We start from the raw sequence: 17,863 nt of genomic DNA on the forward strand, positions 1-17,863 counted from the left end.
GAGAGAGAGAGAGAGAGAGAGAGAGAGAGAGAGAGAGAGAGAGAGAGAGAGAGAGAGAGATGCAATGTTGTGCAAATAGTTCATTGATTGACTCAGTTTGCCTTCCTGTCAGTTTCTTTGTTCTTTTCTGTTAAATATCTTTGCTTGTGCTCTTGACATGTTTGTTTTCCTTCAAGTCTAAATTTGCATCAGCCAGCAGCCAGTTTTAAGCGTGCCCTCAACATTTCCTGTTCTTCAATGCACTGGAATGATTATTGTATCATTCGGCATCGTTCACTTGCAGTATGCTCCTCAAAAAAAAAACCCAAACAAAACAAAAAAACATCTTTTTATTTCCAGGTTTACAGGAATCCTCTGTGAAGTGGAATTTGCAACTAACTTTGCTATCAGCTGCTGGCCAGATTAATCGTTTTTTTCTATCATTGACATAATTTTCTCTTTCACACTTCCCCCCCTTCTTTTAGCCTCAAACCCAAATGCTTGCAGAGCCACTGGCAGAGGGCTTCAGCCTAAAGGTGTGAGAGTAAAGGAAGTTGCAGACTTCAAAGTTTTCACCAAAGGAGCTGGAAACGGTCCACTAAATGTCTCAGTTAAAGGACCAAGTGAGTCAGACAACTTTTTTGTCTCTACATTGCTCTTCCCATGTATTATTTACATGTACATACAAAATCAAAGGACAAAACGAGTTGATAAGAATCCCTGCTGACATTGTTATTCCTCCTCAGCTGGAGCAGAGGAGCAAGTGAAAGTGAGAGATACAGGGAACGGAGTGTTTGAGTGTGAATATTACCCTCTTAAGCCTGGTAAATACACAGTGAGCATCACCTGGGGAGGCCAGCCTATCCCACGCAGGTAAGGTTCCTTAAAGTGGTAATTCAGGTCTTTTGAAGTGGGTTTGTGCAGAGAGGTTTTGAACAACAGACATCTTACCTGTTGTATTTAGCTTCATTTTGTTTTGACTGAATTGGAAAGCTAGCAGGTAATCTGAGTGGGACTAAAACTAAAGTGGATTCCTGTCGTTTTAAAACTCAAAACACAAAATTTTTGTTTTAATTTGAATTCTGATTTGATTTGATATACTTATGCAACTGCTATAAAAAGATGCACATTTACTTGGAGTTTAATGGTCATGTTGTCACAGTTCACAGAGTCCAATTTTGAAAAATTTGAATGCTTTCTTTAACTCTTTCTCAGCATCCCACAGTCACATTCATACCAGTTAATGTTGGTGTTTTCCTGTGCATTAATGTTTGCCACAGTCCCTTTGAAGTGGAGGTGGGTAAGGAAGCAGGTGTTCAGAAAGTACGGGCCTGGGGTCCTGGTCTAAAGACTGGCATGGTGGGAAAATCGGCTGATTTTGTGGTTGAGGCCATTGGCACTGAAGTTGGAACTCTGGGTAAGATTTTTATGAGTGATCGAAGCTCCTATTAAAAAAAAGCTTATCTCTAAATCTGGAATTAAATGTGAAAATGTTGCTTTTTACTCAGGCTTCTCCATTGAAGGCCCATCGCAGGCTAAAATTGAGTGTGATGATAAGGGTGACGGCTCCTGTGATGTGAGATACTGGCCCACCGAGCCAGGGGACTATGCTGTCCACGTCATTTGCGATGATGAAGACATCAAGGACAGTCCTTTTATGGCCCACATTCTACCTGCCGCCAATGATGTCTTCCCTGAGAAAGTAATTTCTTGTGATTCTTATCAAGAAAAGACATAAGAAAACATTTGTTACTGTGAGTGACTAAAGAGAATATTCACAGGTTAAAGCCTATGGGCCGGGCTTGAAGCCGACTGGTGTGATTGTAAACAAACCAACTGAGTTCACCATCGATGCTCGCATGGCCGGGAAGGGTCAACTCAAGATTTACGCACAGGTATGGAGTCTACAAGTTTATGGAGTGTTCATAGGAATACATCATTTATATTGCATGAGGCTGCCCAGAGCCAAACATGGTTTTGTTTCCACCCAGGATGCTGAAGGTTGCACCATCAACATCAAGATCACTGACAAAGGGGACGGCACATTTCTCTGTGTGTACACTCCTGTCAAACCCATTAAACACACCATCATCATCACCTGGGGTGAGGTCAACGTGCCCAACAGCCCCTTCAGGGTAAGACACACCTACGTGCAGACACACGTGAAAAATAACCTCAATCTTGTTTGATGATGCTTTACGAAATATAGGCAAAGTAAGAGGAGTTACACTGCAGTTAGTTGCTTCGGCTTCAAGTGCACTGTGAATTCATTAGGTGCTGGTTGGAGAGGGCTCTCATCCTGATAAAGTCAAGGTCCATGGGCCCGGAGTAGAGAAGACGGGGCTCAAAGCTAACGAGCCGACATACTTCACTGTGGACTGCAGCGAGGCGGGTCAAGGTGAGCCTGCGCGAGTTAGATGGTGTGAGTGGTTACAAAAACACTCCAGAGTTCAGTTGGCCAAATAATGGTGCCGACATTCAGAGAATGTTAAAACACAGAGGGAGCTGAACAGGCGAATCTGTGAGTCTGAGCTGCACTTATTTTTAAAATGCATAATTGTAGTTGAAATAAAGCTCTGGGCAATGGAGTGACAGCGTCAATTTATTCAGATCCTCTGCTGTTGAATGACCTCTTTGAACTGGGCTTATTGTTATGCACCATTAGGAGACATCAGCATTGGAATCAAGTGTGCCCCGGGGGTGGTCGGACCGGCTGAGGCTGACATCGACTTTGACATCATCAAGAATGACAATGACACCTTCACTGTCAAGTACACTCCACCCGGTCCGGGACGATACACCATCATGGTGCTGTTTGCTGACCAGGTAAAAATAGATTTTCCAGATGACGAGGCACACTCTTTATTATTTTTCACCCATGTGCTGTTATTCTGAGTATTTCAAAATGTCTTTTTCAGGAAATTCCTATCAGTCCTTTCAAAGTCAAGGTGGATCCTTCCCATGATGCTGGTAAGGTGAGAGCAGAGGGTCCTGGACTCAACAAAACAGGTGAGAGTTTTGATGCTATAATCATTATAAAAGTGCATTTAAAGCTGACTAACACTGACACTGTACGTGTGTTTCAGGCGTGGAGGTGGGCACTCCAACCCATTTCACCATTTACACAAAGGGAGCTGGAAAGGCAAAGCCTGAGGTGCGTTTTGCAGCATCAGGCCCCGGAGAGGCTGTTTGTGACTTTGAGATCATCGATAATCACGATTACTCCTACACTGTCAAGTACACAGCTCTTCAACAGGTAGCATTTGTTGGATGAGTACTATTATTCATAATTACGCACCCAAATCAGTAAGGCTTCATTTTTTTCTAATATTTTTTCCCTTTTAGGGCAATATGGCCATTTCTGTGACACATGGTGGAGATCCTATCCCCAAAAGCCCCTTCCACATCACAGTGTCACCAGCTCTGGATATTGGAAAGGTGAAAGTGAATGGACTGGATACCAGTGAGTAACACTGACATCATTTCATGTATTTTTGCACACAGTGTGTGTGAATAGTCAAAAGTAAATATTTCACTGTCATCTTACTTGCAGAGGTGGAGGTTGGAAAGGATCAAGAATTCACAGTAAACACAAAGGGCGCAGGTGGGCAGGGCAATGTAGGTGTGAAGATGACGTCTCCTTCTGGCCGACCAATCCCATGCAAGATGGAGTCGGATAAAGCCAAAAGCACTCATGGTGTGAAGTACATCCCCCCGGAGGAGGGACAGTACAAAGTGGATGTCAGCTATGATGGGAACCCTGTGATGGGAAGCCCATTTGGGGTTGAAGCAGTCATGCCAGCTGATCCTTCGAAAGTAAAAGCCTTTGGCCCAGGCCTGAAGGGCGGCATAGTGGGTAAACCAGCTCCGTTCACCATCGACACAAAAGGAGCAGGTGCAGGTGGGCTTGGTCTGACAGTGGAGGGTCCCTGTGAGGCAAAAATTGAGTGCCAAGACAACGGCGATGGCACATGCTCAGTGTCCTACCTTCCCACTGAACCCGGAGAGTACGCCGTCAACATTCTATTTGCGGAGCAGCACATCCCTGGCTCCCCGTTCAAAGCTGCGGTTCGCCCAGCTCTCGATCCCAGCAAGGTAACGGCTACCGGGCCAGGCCTGGAGAGGGCCAAGGCAGGCGAACCGGCAACCTTCACCGTGGACTGCACCAGAGCGGGCAACGCTGAGCTTACCATCGAAATTGTGTCAGAGACCGGGGTCAAAGCTGAGGTGCACATCCAGAAAACTTCAGAGGGGAGCTTTTCTGTCACCTACATCCCATCCTTTCAAGGCTCTCACACCATCACCATCAAATACGACGGCCACATGATCCCGTACTTTCCAAAAGTCTTACAGGTGGAACCCTCAGTGGACACCAGTGGAGTTCATGTCTACGGGCCTGGAGTGGAGCCCAGAGGTAACAATAAAGAGAATAAAGCCCAGAATGCATTTGCACTTCATGTTAGCTCTAAATTCTGGTGAAATATCTATTTTTGTGCAAATAACGCCACTGGAATTACTTTTGTAGTGTGTATAAATCAGAGAAGAGGAAGGATGTTTGATCGCTCTGTGTTATTGAGCTCGTTTGATGCGAGTCCCGGGCAACAAATCACCTGAAGTGCTTTTGTGTTTCAAGGAGTCCTCAGGGAAGTCACAACCCACTTCATTGTTGATGCGCGTGCCCTCAACAAGGTTGGAGGCAGTCATGTAAAGGTCCACATCATCAACCCCTCCGGCGCCAACACGGACTCCTACATTACCGACAAAGGCGACGGCACTTACAGGGTGGAGTACACAGCCTTCGAGGATGGTAAGAGCAGGGAGAGAGAGAGGAAAAAATGTGAATCAATAATTAACATTTGCACAAGTTGATGCTGATTAAATAACGAACTTTACACAGTCTGCATAGAAGCAGACAGGAAAATCACTAGCAGGTGCTCGTCTCCGGTGCCATTTGGGAATAAAGCAGAAGAGGGGGAAAAAGAAAGAGCAAGTGAGATAAGGGTATAAATACAGAATGATGCAGTGGAGCAATGATACGAGGGGCAGAGAGCAGGCAGGCAGTGAGGCTCTGCTTTATAAATAGTGCGCTCTGGAACAGAAGCTTATAACCAGGCAGGTATGTGTGCTGAAGTCTGCCTGCACACGGCAGTACAGCAAAGGAATGACAGGGGATATTATTAGAGACCTACAACACAAAGCAAAGAGATCACAGAGCACTTCTCCACCACCAACAGACATCCTCTAATATCAGAGTAGTGTGGCTGGGAATATGGTGTGTAAGCCTACTGAGAGTGCTCTGTCAGAAAAATGTTGTAACAGTATAATGAATAAGGAACAGATGTAACGTCTTGTATGTTCACTGGAGCGTCTGTACTCCAGATAGCATCTTTTATAAATAAACAGATGTTTGTCTCCCTAAAAGGGAATGAGACTGGCCAATAATTAAAAGCAAATAGGCAAAAGCAGAAACATATTTGAGGACACAAACAAAACGCATGACATCAAACAAGCTGTCTCTGCTTGTGTGCAGGAATGCATATGATCGAAGTCGTGTACGATGGAGCGCCCGTGCCGAAGAGCCCCTTCAGAGTGTTTGTGGTCGAAGGATGTGATCCAACTCGGGTGCGTGCCTTTGGGCCAGGATTGGAGGGAGGAGTAACCAACAAGTCAAACTGTTTCACCGTGGAAACCAGGTACTGAGAGTCAGAAAGGGGAAAAATAAGGCTTGAATAAAACATGCACCCACAGTTGGGTTTAACAATGTTGATTTAAGGAAAGAACCACTAAATAATTTAAGGCATCAAAGTCCTTGAAGGAATGAATATCACAATCTACTTTTCATATGAGAGATGTGTGTTGAGAAATGAGAGCTACAGCCATGTTGGTCAAACACTGACGAAAACGTTGTGCAAGATTGTAAGCACAATTTATTTGTGCTCATAGTTGGTGTTGTAAATGATTGTCAGTTGTACATCCAATGATAACTTTGAGTGTTTCATTCAAATCTGTGACATTTTGCTCTCAGGGGTGCTGGTACAGGAGGCCTGGGTTTGACCATCGAGGGAGCCTCAGAGGCAAAAATATCCTGCAAGGACAACAAAGATGGCAGCTGCAGTGTGGAATACGTCCCCTTCACTCCCGGTGACTATGATGTAAATATTACCTACGGAGGGCAGCCTATCCCTGGGAGTCCATTCCGCGTGCCTGTAAAGGACCCAGTAGATCCCAGCAAGGTGAAATGCTCCGGTCCAGGTCTGGGTACTGGTGTGAGAGCCCACGTTCCTCAGACTTTCACTGCAGACTGCACCCAGGCTGGACAGGCCCCGCTGGATGTCAAACTCTACGGACCTACAGGTAATGAGGATCAGGATGAGGAAAATCAGTGCAACTTTCACACAGAAAGTAATGAGCATGTGATACATTACTATTTACAGGTAGCGTGGAGCCTGTTGGTGTGAAAAACAACGGCGATGGCACCCACACAGTTCACTACACCCCAGCTCAGGATGGTCCCTACACTGTAGCAGTCAAATATGCAGATCAGGAAGTTCCACACAGGTACTGCTGGATGAGCTTAACGAGTAACAAAAACACTCAACTAGGTCAAATACTCAAGAGTTGTCACCATTAAAACTCTGGTTTTAAGAAAGAACAAGTGTGATAGAATCACTGCTACATCCTTGCTTTTCTTTCTCTTTCACAATTAGTTTGTAATTCCCCTCTGCATCCTCTTTCAACAGTCCATTCAAGGTGATGTCTCAGCCTGGGCATGATGCCAGTAAGGTTCGCGCCAGTGGCCCTGGTCTAGACACTAAAGGTGTTTCTGCCAGCCTGCCTGTAGAGTTTACCATCGATGCTCGTGATGCTGGAGAGGGGCTGCTCACTGTGCAGATTCTGGTGGGTGCAGCTGCCACACATAAACTGTGGTAATCATTGTTGCTGTAAGCCACCACCTTTTTTATCAAGCTTATTATATTTTTTACAGGATCCAGAAGGCAAGCCAAAGAACGCAACCATCCAGGACAACAGAGATGGGACATACACCGTGTCCTACGTACCTGACTCTACAGGCCCTTATACAATCACAATTAAATATGGAGGAGATGAAATTCCCTACTCTCCATATCACATCCAGTCTCTGCCCACGGGAGATGCCAGCAAATGTCTCCTAACTGGTAAGGAAACTATGCTCTATTTGCAAATTCTACAGAGAACAAAAACATAACCCTTCATTTACCACCATACCCTTCAAATTCACAGTTTCAATTGGAGGACATGGCATGTGTAAGTAACAAACATTCTCTTTTAATTTCCATCATCTTTTAGGTGCATGAATTTACAAAGTGTATTTGATCTTCTACTCTTCCATGTTTTCTTTTGAGCAGCAAGTCTCCAGAAGCTGCAGACCTCAGAGGATACAGTCATCACAGTGGATGCCAAGGCAGCCGGGAAAGGCAAGGTGACCTGTAAGGTGCTCACTCCACAGGGGATGGAGTTGGACATGGATGTGGTGGAGAACCACGACGGGACATTTGACATTTACTACACAGCCCCTGAACCTGGGAAATATGTGATTACCATCCGTTTTGGGGGTCAGAACATCCCAAAGAGCCCCTTCAATGTGATGGTGAGGAAAAAATTATTTAATGGCTGCAGCAATGTGGTTTTTATTCTGACAATTTTATATATAAAACTGATAATTCCCAATCTTTTTTTCCCTGTTAATGACAGGCCACGAATGAACAGGTGGTTCCTCGTGATACTGTGGATCCGCTCTTCCGTCCTGTTAACTTCCTGGTTCCTTTCACGCCACAGCAAGGAGAGATCACAGGTGAACACACATTATTGTTTGAATCTTTTCAGTTAAAGTACAATAATCTGTCAGTGCAGTAAAACAATTGTATTTGGTAAGGCTTGTTGAATTAAAATAAAATTCCAGATTAATAATCATTCACATTCTGCACTCAGCATATCAATCTCAAAACAAGATAAAACATACTTTTAGTCTGGATATACGAGTGTTAGACTGGGCTAGATGGACAATTTTTGCAGTGTTCTCAGTTCACTGGTATTTATGGTTTTATATTTATTCATTTTGTCATTCCAGGTGAGGTGCGGATGCCTTCTGGCAAGACTGCCCGCCCACACATCACCGATAATAAGGACGGCACCATCACAATCAAGTACCAGCCCACAGAGAGAGGCCTGCATGAGATGGACATCAAATATGATGGGAACCACATTCCAGGTCAGCTGCGCACCATGATGGAAGCTGTTTGTCTCCCTTTTTGATTTAATTTCATATTTAAAAATCCATCAAGCGCCAGTCAAAACCACAGTTTTTCTAATTATGTTTCCCAATGATTATAATTGTCTCCAGGAAGCCCTCTGCAGTTCTATGTGGATGCTGTGAACAGCGGAGTGGTGACTGCTTACGGTCCAGGTTTGAGTTACGGAACAGTTAACAAAGCTGCCACTTTCACTGTGGTCACCAAGAATGCAGGAGAAGGTCAACACATCTCTCTTTACTGTGTTTCCTTTTTTTATTTTGAGTCAAATAGTTTTCAGTGTCAAACAGCTGAAAATAAAGACCCCCCCCCCCTCTTCGTTCTCCCAGGTGGTCTGTCACTAGCAGTCGAGGGGCCCTCAAAAGCAGAGATCACTTGTAAAGACAACAAAGACGGCACCTGCACTGTGTCCTACCTGCCCACAGCTCCAGGAGACTACAACATCATTGTCAAGTTCGACAACAAGCACATTCCTGGCAGCCCCTTCACTGCCAAGATCACAGGTGAGGAAGTACATCGTGTGTTATAAACAGACCTCCTATTAACATACATTTACGAGGTGTAAACAGCATTTAGTGGTGAATAAACGTGTCAATTGCATTTTTATACGTTAGGAGACGACACCATAACCAGAACCTCTCAGCTCAACGTCGGCACAGCAGCCGACGTGTCCCTGAAGATCGCAGAGACGGACCTGAGCTCCCTGACCGCCAGCATCAGAGCTCCATCCGGCAACGAAGAGCCCTGCCTGCTCAAGAGACTCCCCAACAGACACCTCGGTGAGAAAATCACTCGCCACAAGATAACAAAATAAATAGAACATTGACACATTCCTATCAATAATGTATTTATTTCATGTTTCCATAATCCTGGTTTTCTGTTTACTTATTTTTTCCCCCTCTTTTAAAATTCCAGGCATCTCTTTCACTCCGAAGGAGGTTGGTGAGCATGAAGTGAGCGTGAGGAAGAATGGCGTGCACGTTGCAAACAGCCCTTTTAAAATCATGGTTGGCCAGTCTGAGATCGGTGAAGCCAGCAGAGTGAAGGCTTTCGGGAAGGGCCTGGTGGAGGCGCACACTTTCGAAATGGCAGAATTTTTTGTGGATACAAGGAACGCAGGTAAAAACTCCTATTTGTTACATTTGTTTAGACATTCACGAATGGGTAAAACACAATTCTGATTATGTTTTTGCTCTCCCCTTTAGGTTACGGTGGCCTAGCTTTGTCAATTGAGGGTCCAAGCAAAGTCGATATCAACTGTGAAGATGTAGAAGACGGGACGTGCAGGGTGACCTACTGCCCTACAGAACCTGGAAGTTATACTGTTAATATAAAGTTTGCAGAAAAGCACATCCCAGGTTAGATTTTTTTACTTAAATTTTTTTTCATTATTGACTGGTGAAATAGAATCAAAAATTTCCTCGCATTTTCCCCTGTGTTTCCTCTGTAGGAAGTCCTTTTACAGTGAAGGTGACTGGAGAAGGAAGGATTAAGGAGAGTATCACCAGGAAGAGACAGGCTTCTTCCATTGCCTCAGTGGGCAGCACATGCGGTCTTAACCTCAAGATCCCAGGTGAGTCCATCAGCCCTTTGGACGTGCACAGAGAGCAGGTGTCCACCATTTTCCAAAGAAGCTAGAGCGGACACGTTAACCTCCTCACGTCTTCTTTGCTGCAGGAAACTGGTTCCAGATGGTTTCAGCCCAGGAGAGACTAACCAGGACGTTCACGCGCAGCAGCCACACCTACACCCGCACCGAGCGAACAGAGATCAGCAAGACCCGCGGCGGGGAGACCAAGAGGGAGGTACGAGTGGAGGAGAGCACCCAGGTGGGAGGAGGGGGGAGCCCTTTCAGAGACGTCTTTGGAGATTTTCTGGGCAGAGAGAGCCTCAGCAGCTTTGCTGGCATCACAGCCAGACCTGAGGGTGAGTTTCTAATAGTTTAAAGGCACCCCCCCAAAAAATCCTCAGCGTTGTATCTAAGGTGCCATGTCACTTTGACTCCCCAGCTGAGAGTGGTTCGCAGGCCATGACAGCGCAGGTGACCAGCCCCGGTGGGAAAACGGTGGACGCCGACATCGTAGATGGCGGGAGCAGCACGTACAGCGTGCGCTTCATCCCGCAGGAGATCGGACCCCACACTGTAAACGTCAAGTACCGAGGCCAGCACGTCCCTGGGAGCCCCTTCCAGTTCACTGTGGGGCCCATGGGTGAAGGCGGAGCACATAAGGTCCGTGCAGGAGGTCCTGGTCTTGAACGAGGCGTGGCTGGAGCACCTAGTGAGTTTATTTACCAATAAAGACATCAGTACCATGTACTTTATTGTGAATTGTTTAATGAGATGTGACTTTAAGATAAATAGCCCGCTGACCCAGTTTCTTTTACCACGTCTAGCCGAATTTAGTATTTGGACCAGAGAGGCAGGAGCTGGTGGTCTGTCCATTGCAGTAGAAGGTCCCAGCAAGGCTGAAATCTCATTTGAGGACAGGAAGGATGGCTCTTGTGGCGTCTCCTACATAGTGAAAGAGCCAGGTAGAATTTTGTTGACACCTATCGATGTGGGAATTGTTACTCTTTTGCATGCTATATCGATTTTATTTTCATATTTTCCTCTATATTTGCTGCTTGGCATTTCAGTTGTTTTTTTCCTGGTGCTTCCTGCAGTTCACTTGATTGTGAAAGTAAAATAACGTGTCTGCTTCCCCAGGTGACTACGAGGTGTCAATCAAATTCAACAATGAGCACATCCCTGACAGCCCATTCATCGTTCCAATTGCTACACTGTCAGATGAGGCCCGCAGGCTCACTGTGACAAGCCTTCAGGTGGGTGTGCACGCGCAACACATACATACACACACAGCTGATAACAATCCCATTAGCTTTATATATATATATATTTTTTACAACTAATCATGCACATTAAACGTACACATATGAGAAACATCAAAGCTGAATAGCAGATGGTAAGAATGATTGGTTGTAGATATTTCCATCTAATAGCACTTTGCCCTTGACGTGTAATTGAATGCCAGTGTTGGAGCAGTATGTACGACTGTAATTCTGTGATGCTGGCCAGTGATGAAGGGCTGGATTAACTGTCCCTTGCTAATGTGAGGCAACACAAGCTGTGCTATGTGGGCACTCAGCTAGTTTATGTGATTGTGTTTCACGCCTGAGTGGCAGGGAATAAAATAATAATAATAATAAAAAACGAACAGTTTTTTTTAAATGAGGGAGAGAGAGAGAAAGCTTCCTATGACAGCTCACAATATTGGTCTCATCAGTGGACAGCTGTTGTTTTATTTGCTTTTACAAACTCAATTACCGCTGCCAACGATGCTAAAACCATGTATTTTTGGTTTGGAGAGGCAGAGCTGTTGAGCACTTAGTGCCACTGGAAGCCAGGTGAAGTGCCATGGGAGTGTTTGTTTTTTAACTCCACACACTCCGTGTTTGATCGGAGCTGTTGTCCTCGTATGGGGCGACGCCTCGCTGTGAACTCTGACCTTTTCTGCCTCTCACACCCAGCCGATCAATCTATTCTTGTTTAGAAAGAATGAGTCGAGCCTAACATGTCCTTAGAGGTGTGGGAACATACGTATATACCTTATATTCTGGACAAGTAAAAAAAGTGTCATGAAGGGGAAAAAAAATACAGAAATACGTTGCTTCAGGGTATGTAAGTCACCGGACTAGCCAAACTATAAAAGTATAACTTATAGTCCAGAAAAATTGACAATTTGATTTTTATTGTTTTCCAGGAGAAGGACCTAAAAGTGAGCCAGGAGGCCTCCTTCATGGTGCAGCGTAACGGTGCCCGAGGTGTGGTCGACGCCAAAGTTCACAGACCCTCCGGCTCATCCGAGGAATGCTACGTTTCGGAGCTTGACAGTGGTAACGTGCCACGCCTCCAGTTTGATCTCAGTTAGAGCGAGTGCATGAGCCCAAATTGATATGACCCTCACCTGTGTCTTTTCTTTTTTATAGACAAGAGCGCCATCCGCTTCATTCCGCGTGAGAACGGTGTTCATTCCATCGATGTCAAGTTCAACGGATGCCACATTCCTGGAAGCCCCTTTAATGTGCGAGTGGGAGATCCAGGACTGATTGGAGACCCCGGTTTGGTCACTGCACATGGTCCAGGACTACAGGGAGGAACCACAGGTAGATATTACATGTAGAGTACATGTCTCCAGTAAAGGCGGGTTATTGCGTAATTGCCCGTGTCTCTGCGCATGTGTCTTTAAACAGGAGATACGCATTTCTTTTGATCAAGATCCACATTCATCAAATGGTCAGTTTTTAAGATCATCTGCCTCAATGTTGTTTTTTTCAGGCGTACCCTCCGAGTTTGTGGTGAACACCTCTAACGCCGGCTCAGGCACTCTGTCAGTCAACATCGACGGGCCATCCAAAGTGAAGATGGACTGCCGGGAGTGTTTGGAAGGCTACAGGATCACCTACACACCGATGGCACCCGGCAACTATCTCATCACCATCAAATACGGCGGGCCACAGCACATTGTGGGCAGCCCGTTCAAAGCCAGAATCACAGGTCTGTTTGACAGTCATTCCATCTGATCTGTGAATGACAAATGTCTTCATTATGAAACAAATGTTCCTCTGAAGAATGTGTTAAAGTTTAGAAAAATGTTATATAATTTGTTGTTTTTCTCTGCAGTAAATCTCCTGTCTGGTTGTTGCATTCAAATGTCTTGTTTTTTTATGTGACATAAAAAAATTCCCTAAAAGCCACTGAAGTTTAATTGCCCGTGCCACTTGCTTGCACTTTTGTGCTGACGAAGGGGACTCAGCAGCTTTCCTCGCATTTTCGTCAATACTGTGTGTGTTATGTAATGACCGAGACACGACAATTTTAGAAAAAGCTTGTTTTTTTTTTTTCTTTCTTCCCGTCCTGCAGGCCCAAGACTGTCAGGTGGACACAGCCTCCACGAGACCTCCTCCGTCTTGGTGGAAACTGTTACCAAGTCCTCCAAAATTGGTGGCGCATACAGCTCCTCTTCCTCCACCTCCTCGACGAAACTGACATCTGATGCCAGCAAGGTGGTCTGCCGTGGAGCCGGGCTTTCCAAGGCTTTGGTCGCACAGAAAAATACTTTTACTGTTGACTGCAGCAAAGCAGGTGAGCTGATAAATAGAAAGACTGAAAATTAGCAGCGGAAAAGAAGCTGCAATCATTCAATCTTTTTTCTTGCGTCCCCACCCAGGTACCAACATGCTGATGGTGGGTGTGCACGGTCCCCAAACTCCCTGCGAGGAGGTGTACGTCAAGCACATGGGCAACAAGCTCTATAATGTCACCTACACGGTCAAGGACAAGGGCAGTTATACCGTCATCGTCAAATGGGGTGACGATAACGTCCCTGGGAGCCCTTACAAAGTGGCTGCGCCTTAAAAAAAAAAAACTGCACAAAAGCTGCCGACCCTTCCGCTCCACTGAACCCTCTGACCTGATTTTATTTTTTCCATCATCTGCAAACATCCTTTTTTCTTTGAGTTTAGCAAAGTTCTCAACACAAAAAAACCCTACAAAGACGTTTGCCTGTAGCTTTACTGTTACTATCTACTGTGCCAACATTTTGTATTAACTCGAGAAATAATGTTAAACACTCATAGCTATGCGTTCACAGGAAATGTAGAGGGAACTGTGTGGTTTAGAGTTTTTTTGAGTGAGGTTTGTTTAAGATGCTGCCCTGTTTTTTGTTTGTTTAAGTGTAAACAGAAGATATAATGCAAATGTTAAGAGATGCTGGAGTATTTAACTCCATGAAAGTGTGATACATTGTGGTTTTGTAAGGTTACAGACTTGGAAAATGAATTTGTTTTTGTTAATATTAACCCCTTTTTTGGTAAGTCTTTGCAGACCTAATAAAGATTTAATTGCTAACTTTCCATATTAAATTGATTGGATTTATTTGGTTTTACAGAGAGCTGGCTGGCAGACATTTTATGAGAGGCAGATTTTCATATTTTCATCAGGCACCACTTTTCTAACTGCTTCAGTCATGTGAGCAGATGTGAGGATAATTTGCTGGATGGATACCCGACTTGCATCTTATACAGTGGGTTGCAGAATTTATTTACTCCCTTTGGTAATCTTATTTTGTCGCCTTACAACCTGGAAATTTTAATTATACAAAAATGTTTTAGATTAATTATATTAAATGGATGGAAACTTGTTTGAACTATTCTTAAAAAATGTATAAAATCCTCTAAAGTCAACTTCTGCAGCAACAATAGCAAGTTTTTTACACCTCCATGAAGCCTAGTACATTTAACTGCTGGTATTTTTTGCCCTTTCTTTTATAGCAAAACTGCTCCTGTTAAATGTGAACTTCTGACCCAACAATGCAGACATACTCGAGGAGCTCCAGTGAAACAAAACATACTTATTTAAACAAAATCCAACAAGGTGGTTAAAACTTACTTTGAGGAACACAAGATGGCATGTAAAATGTGCATCTTGCCACTAACTTCCAGACCCAGACTGAGCAGTTATAATGGTAACAGACCAATGAGGAAACAAGGAACAGCTGCTCAGGTGTGAGTGGGCGTGGCTGAACTGAGAAGCAAGATCTACACAAAGGAAGCCTGAACATAGTGAGTGGCTGGGAACACAAAACTGATCAGGATCTAAACTTGGGGAAGCTAAACTGAAGATGTAAAAATAAATGAATAAAGTACACACTGGAGCAACAAGAGAAAAAAACAGAATGACCAAATGAGAACTAAAACCTTATATAAAACACAAAAACTGATGAAAAATAACTAAAATACCCAGATTCTAACACCCGGTGTTAAATATTTGGATAATTCAAACAGGTTTCCTTCATAAATTTTGCCCTCTGACCAGTTTTCTTGTCTCTGCCAGTAAGAAACAGCCCATTACACTTCCGCCACCATGCTTCACTGTGGGGATGGTGTTCTCAGCATGATGAAACATTTGGTTTGCTTCACACATGCTGTCTTTGATGCCCCAAAAGAAGAAGAGCAGAAGAGCTGCTCAGCTCTGTCAGGGTTATCTTTGAGCAAAAAATGGCACCAATAAAAGAAGCAACCAAAAGACCAGTTTGAGAGCTTGGGTGGGCAACCCTCTCTTGGCAGGTTTACTGTGGTGGTACAATCCTTCTATTTAATGATGCTCTGTAGGATGGCCGGTTTTTTTAATTTTTATTATTCCTCAATATCAATCTGTACAACTCAACATTTTTTTCTCTAAACTGTGTAGAGAGGTCCTTAATCTTCCTGCTGTCTCCTGTTTGATGGTACTCCTCAGAGACATTGATTCTGGGGCTTTCACAACAGATCCATTCACATCATTTAACACTTGGATTTCTCACAGCTGGATGCCATTTAACCTATTATGTGGCATATGACGGTAACAGATGGGTGGCTCAGTTGGCAGAGCTGATGCCTTTCAGCAAGAAGGTCACCAGTTCAAATCCCGGCCCAGGGACCTTTCTGGGTAGAGTTTTCATGTTCTCTCCATGCATGCGTGGGTTCTCTCCGGGCACTCCGGCTTCCTCCCACAGACCAAAAACATGACTGTTAGGTTAATTGGTAACCCTAAATTGTCCCTAGGTGTGAGTGAATGGTTGTTTGTCTCTATGTGTGGCTCTGTGATGGACTTACGACCTGTCCAGGGTGTACCCCGCCCCTTGCACCTTGACTGCTGGATATGGGCTCCAGTGACCCATGCGAGAGCGTGTACAGAAAATGGATGCTTGACAGTAACAGATGACACTGCAAAGCAAACTGGGTGAAGAAATTCACACACTTTTATGTCGGGTAGTTTTTAGAATCTAGTTCTTTCTCCATTTCACTAAAATAATTTGAAATAGGGGAGACCGGGGACAAAAGCAACAAGGGACGGTTGTAACACGTCCTTTTTCTCCCAACAGAAACAAGCTAGAGTGATGACACTCACACTGTACATGCTCAGATGCCCCACCTTGCAAAGAAAAAGTAAGCAGATTCAAAAACTGCTCCAGGTTTTTGAGGTACCAAAGTATATTTTTTTGCCCAGCTTCATTTTTGTTATGCTGTTGTCACTGTTTTTGTGATCCAGCTCAAACTTACATGGTTTAAACAAGTGATATGTTGACTTTTAACTAATATGTGTAGCATGGATCAAGATCAGCTTATTTAGCTAACATATGAGGTTTTATCATGGCTGACAGGGGGCTGTTGCAACTGTCCCCATATGATAAATCCATATATAAACAGACCACATAATGATTATATTAATATGTTGAAATTAAGTTTAAATTTAAAAGGGTATTGGGTATTCATGACAATTTTGTAGTTTAAAACTTATAAGTGTTTAAGACGTATTTTCTGCAGTTGTTGTTTTCAACAATGGTTTTAAAATCCCAGTTTTTTTCATTGTAAATTTTGCATAATGTAGGTGTACAGTGACAATAGGCAAAACAAAATAGCCTCCCAAATTGTTTTATTATCCTTATCTCTAAAAGCCAACTATATTTTATATCAATTAAAGTCTTTGCCATCTTTATATAAGGTCTACTCATCAAGGCAAATCTATATTCGTCATTTGATCAGAAAGAATAAATAAATAACACTGTAATATCATTATAACTTACAGTTTTTATGAATTAAGTAATAATATTATTAAAAAAATAATAAAACTTTTCTTTACAGTGAAAAATATTGTATTAATGATATGTTGTCACCACCCCCAAACAAGGTTTCAACTGTCCCCGGTGCCGGGGTCAGTTGCAACATCTGACTTCATTGTTAAATACAAATTGTGAAGAATGTACATGCTTTAATCATCTATAAATAGTTTTGACTATTAACAGACAGATGTAAGTTTACTGTATTAAAATTTGGTTTGTCTAATTCGAACCATCTCTGAGTAACAGAGTCAAATGCAAAAAAGTGTTTCAACTCTCCCCGGTCTCCCCTATATTTGGAGAAATAATATTTTTAACCACAGTAAAAGTCCAACTATATATAGGGTTAGTTTATATAGCCTAAAACATGTCATGTTTTAATTATTTTCAAAGCAATATTGGAAATTAGTGCTAAGGGGAACAGAAATTTGCAGAATCTTTCTCCTTATTTGCATATCACAAATGTCCAGATGCAATCACAAGATGGCAGCATAGTCAAGCCCACATCTGTATGTACATTTCCCCTTAAGAACACATAAAGACAATCTCCATTGTTCCCAGTGAAGATTAAGTACACCATCGTCACCTCCAGGGAGCCCGCAGAGCGCAGAAACCAGAGGCATCAGCCTCCATTGTGTGTGTAATTAATCCTGTTGGATCACGTGAAGCACAAGTGGTTTCTGCAGCGAGAGAGAGACCCCCCTGAAGGGGCGGGAGAGGGACCTTGCTATGGCTCAAACCAACCAACCAAAGAAGGGCAGATCAGCTGGTGTGTGTGTTTCAATCTTTGTGTGTAACGAATTCACAACCTGTGTGTTTGTTTCATATGTCCTCAGTGTTTGCAGGGCTCAGTCTCATTGTGAGTCAACCATCCAGCCTCCGCACTGTGACACACCAACACCAGAACCATTTTTCACAGATAGGAGCCTAAAATTAGTT

At 43.7% G+C, this 17,863-nt stretch overlaps 1 protein-coding gene across 2 annotated transcripts in view; it reads left to right on the plus strand.

The window, feature by feature from the left end:
* The window catches only part of LOC106523651 (filamin-C), a 24,516-nt gene extending 10,327 nt beyond the window's left edge, over positions 1-14,189 (plus strand). For both annotated transcript variants that reach the window (XM_014017150.1, XM_014017151.1), the window contains 37 exons: positions 465-602; positions 726-852; positions 1,260-1,396; positions 1,488-1,681; positions 1,761-1,874; positions 1,971-2,114; positions 2,254-2,377; positions 2,645-2,805; positions 2,898-2,988; positions 3,066-3,235; positions 3,325-3,442; positions 3,533-4,393; positions 4,613-4,786; positions 5,510-5,672; positions 6,005-6,333; positions 6,414-6,537; positions 6,720-6,876; positions 6,965-7,154; positions 7,240-7,263; positions 7,365-7,606; positions 7,711-7,810; positions 8,087-8,227; positions 8,360-8,488; positions 8,597-8,770; positions 8,882-9,046; positions 9,183-9,386; positions 9,473-9,625; positions 9,718-9,840; positions 9,945-10,193; positions 10,277-10,546; positions 10,662-10,799; positions 10,975-11,090; positions 12,029-12,161; positions 12,255-12,431; positions 12,604-12,822; positions 13,189-13,410; positions 13,496-14,189. In XM_014017150.1, coding sequence (XP_013872604.1) covers positions 465-602; positions 726-852; positions 1,260-1,396; positions 1,488-1,681; positions 1,761-1,874; positions 1,971-2,114; positions 2,254-2,377; positions 2,645-2,805; positions 2,898-2,988; positions 3,066-3,235; positions 3,325-3,442; positions 3,533-4,393; positions 4,613-4,786; positions 5,510-5,672; positions 6,005-6,333; positions 6,414-6,537; positions 6,720-6,876; positions 6,965-7,154; positions 7,240-7,263; positions 7,365-7,606; positions 7,711-7,810; positions 8,087-8,227; positions 8,360-8,488; positions 8,597-8,770; positions 8,882-9,046; positions 9,183-9,386; positions 9,473-9,625; positions 9,718-9,840; positions 9,945-10,193; positions 10,277-10,546; positions 10,662-10,799; positions 10,975-11,090; positions 12,029-12,161; positions 12,255-12,431; positions 12,604-12,822; positions 13,189-13,410; positions 13,496-13,683 — 6,683 coding nt within the window. In that variant the 3' untranslated portion in view covers positions 13,684-14,189. The remainder of the gene's footprint in view (positions 1-464; positions 603-725; positions 853-1,259; positions 1,397-1,487; positions 1,682-1,760; positions 1,875-1,970; positions 2,115-2,253; positions 2,378-2,644; positions 2,806-2,897; positions 2,989-3,065; positions 3,236-3,324; positions 3,443-3,532; positions 4,394-4,612; positions 4,787-5,509; positions 5,673-6,004; positions 6,334-6,413; positions 6,538-6,719; positions 6,877-6,964; positions 7,155-7,239; positions 7,264-7,364; positions 7,607-7,710; positions 7,811-8,086; positions 8,228-8,359; positions 8,489-8,596; positions 8,771-8,881; positions 9,047-9,182; positions 9,387-9,472; positions 9,626-9,717; positions 9,841-9,944; positions 10,194-10,276; positions 10,547-10,661; positions 10,800-10,974; positions 11,091-12,028; positions 12,162-12,254; positions 12,432-12,603; positions 12,823-13,188; positions 13,411-13,495) is intronic.
* Positions 14,190-17,863: the final 3,674 nt, after the last annotated feature.

Source organism: Austrofundulus limnaeus, unplaced genomic scaffold, assembly GCF_001266775.1.
Source record: "Austrofundulus limnaeus strain Quisiro unplaced genomic scaffold, Austrofundulus_limnaeus-1.0 Scaffold162, whole genome shotgun sequence".
NCBI classification, from domain to species: domain Eukaryota; kingdom Metazoa; phylum Chordata; class Actinopteri; order Cyprinodontiformes; family Rivulidae; genus Austrofundulus; species Austrofundulus limnaeus.